Source organism: Sphaeroforma arctica (assembly GCF_001186125.1).
Source record: "Sphaeroforma arctica JP610 unplaced genomic scaffold supercont1.12, whole genome shotgun sequence".
Lineage (NCBI taxonomy): Eukaryota > Ichthyosporea > Ichthyophonida > Sphaeroforma > Sphaeroforma arctica.
In genome coordinates this window covers 168,528-171,412 of record NW_014040546.1, presented here as the reverse complement: position 1 = coordinate 171,412, position 2,885 = coordinate 168,528, and the positions used below count along the sequence as shown (strand labels likewise).

The 2,885-nt window shown below is 36.1% G+C and overlaps 1 protein-coding gene across 1 annotated transcript; it reads right to left on the bottom strand.

Annotated features, from left to right (window-relative positions):
- Positions 1–197: 197 nt before the first annotated feature.
- SARC_00416 (hypothetical protein) lies at positions 198–1,602 on the bottom strand. Its single transcript, XM_014305909.1, has one exon. The coding sequence runs from the start codon at positions 1,499–1,501 to the stop codon at positions 329–331; it is 1,173 nt and encodes a 390-aa protein (XP_014161384.1). The 5' UTR covers positions 1,502–1,602; the 3' UTR covers positions 198–328.
- Between the last annotated feature and the right edge of the window lie 1,283 nt (positions 1,603–2,885).

Genomic DNA, 2,885 nt, shown 5'->3' with positions numbered 1-2,885 from the left:
TATACCTTTATTGTACCTACTCTCTCTCTCTCTTTCTATATATATATATATACGATGTATAATTTTCTCCACGTATGTACACCTCAAAAATATAACTTGTCAACTGCATGTCGATATATTATTTGTTTGTATTTGTTTAAACATTCGTTTGTGTAAATAAAGTCCTTATTGGTGTACTATAGTTCGCGCACATAATATTTTGATATCCCAATAAACAATTTAATTGTCTAGCTGTAGTGTATTGTGGTTTTGACATATTTAATTTCTACTTCTGTGTTTCATTAGGCACGCTTATACCGATGGTGGCTCTTATACTGCAGTCTGCATGTTATTGGCCAGGTACATCATCCAAGTTCACCAAGTTCCTACTTCTCTCTTTCTCCTCGTCAAAATGGTGTTGGGGTATGTATTCCTTGACTGTTTTTCTAGCTCTTTTCTCCCAAGCCTTGACGTTAAACTGTGGATGCGGGGATGTCACAGCTTTCCACTGTGGATCCAGGGGTGCCTCTGGTCTCAACACCAACGCCTCGGGACAATGCTTTATTAATGGTTTGGTATTCGAGGGTGCGTGCTCGTACATCTGCGACCAGAATTTATGTACACCAAAACTAGGTTCTCGCATTACTTGCTGGTTGCAGAAGCGTCGCAGTGTTTTGGCACTTTCCGGCCTACGGCCATACCCGTGGTGTAGGCACATGCTGAAGAACACATCTTCGCCCCCGTTTGCCACTGTGGATTTGTAATGGTGCAATTCTTCGCTTTCAAGACATCTTTTCTGGAAGCTATTGGATCGCATAGATAGACCCCCTACACCGTAAAACGGCCAAGGTGCCCAGTGAAAGTTAGTAGCTTCTCCGTGACTGTTTGCGTATCCGCAGCCAATGTAATCGTATTGTGTGAAGTGATCCGCTTGGAACGGCGAATTGGAACATAACACCGCGTCACTCTGGAAAACCAATAAGTGTTCCTGTTCGAAATTATCCCAAAATTCGACTGAGAGAAACAGTCCATTGTAAGCTGCGGAGGTGAATTCGTCAGGCAGAAGGCGTTTGAACTGCACAATGCGTCCATGTAGCTGCAACTTATTGACTCTATCACGCATAAATTGCTCGTTCGACGGTGAATGCACAATTACCAAATCCCAATCAGACGGCATGTTACCGTTGAAGTTGCTTAGGACGTGCATGGCCGTCTCTTGTTGGCGTGGCTCTACGTATACCATGGCTTTCCTATACAGCGCGGGGTCGACAGCCGTAACATTACTGCCAGACTCAACCTTCCCATCAGCGTTCACCCTGGACGTACCAAGTGAGGCTTTGGACACACCAGGTATATCAAGTGCTTCTAAATCATGTTGGACACTATGACTGATACTTTTTAATGTATTTTGCAGTTGAGTGTTTTTATGGCTGAGATCTGACGCATACATAGATAGTGCAATTAACGCTACTAACATGAGCGGGCTCATGAAATGCAAACATGATCCTTTCCTCGCTATCATAGTCGCGCACGAGGAGGTATTGAGTGTTTGAATGTGTTTTAAAAAGTCGCTTTTTTAAAAATAATGGCATCGTTCATATCCACTATATTCATATATTTTAGAGGTGCTTCGCAACGCTCTGAGCACTGGGGGCTGTGGCCTGGGGCTGGGGCTGGGGCTGGGGCTGGGGCTGGGGACAACTAAATATTCTTATAAATAATATGATTTTTCATGTTCTGTTTTTGAGTTTTTCATGACCCGCTGCCCGCTGTTCAATCAACAAGGCTCATCCCAAGAGATCTAAGACAGCTCATCCAGTCACCAGTCACCCGTCACCCCTCATGTGACTCAAGGGCGGCTTCATTGAAGTTCAAGCCGAAGGTCGAGCTCTGTGAACATAAATATATACGATTTCTAATGAAATTTAAAATTTAACTTATTTTTTAAAACTATGTTTTTGTTTTGAAAACATATTTTTAATATATTGCTTTTTTGTAAATTTTATAAAATTATAAAAATTCATCCTACATTTATTACATAATAACTGTCTTTGGTGACTTTTGTATAATCTAGAAGACTATGTGACTTTGTTTTACTTTTTAAAATTAAAAAATATCAACAAAAGAGTAAAATTATAGATATATAAATATATACATATTTATATAAGAATATAATTACAGTATAAATTTTAAAAAAAGCGGTGATAAAAATATATAGATATAATTTGTATTTATTTTTAAAATTAAACTAGTTGTTTATTGGTAACGTATATATATAATATTTCATATTACTCCAGCTAAAAACAAAATATGTAAAAATATTTCATAAGTACGAATATCAAAGAACCTCACAGCATATTTTAGCCTTCTGAAAATTGAACACTCTGTCTTTTTTTATTTTAATATTTTAAAATTTAGACAGACTTCTATATATTTATATATATATAAATATATATATATATATATATACATATATACAATATATACTATATATTTATCAATATATATATTGTTGTATATTGTTTAAAAAAAACACAACTAAATAGTATGGTTATAGCTGGTAATTGAATATGTAAGGCAAGGAAGAGTGGAACTTCGAAGGTTATAAATAAAAATAAAGTATTCAGGGTCATATTTAGAAGGCTATGATTATTAACACTCTAAATAAATAGTCAAGTCTCGAGTTTCGACACTATAGCGAGTAGTATGTGTGCAGCCAGAGGTATATATATAAATACATAAGTTTCCTGAAAAAATAGCGTATAATATATTTTGTGGACTCTTGTACACGTTGTGGGAGGGTTAATATATATATATATATATATATATATACATACATACATACACACACACACACTCATATATATATATATATATTATTTATTATACACACACACACACACACA

Excerpts from the sequence above, each read along its gene's own strand:
- SARC_00416 (XM_014305909.1), bottom strand. The coding sequence starts at position 1,501 with ATGATAGCGAGGAAAGGATCATGTTTGCATTTCATGAGCCCGCTCATG.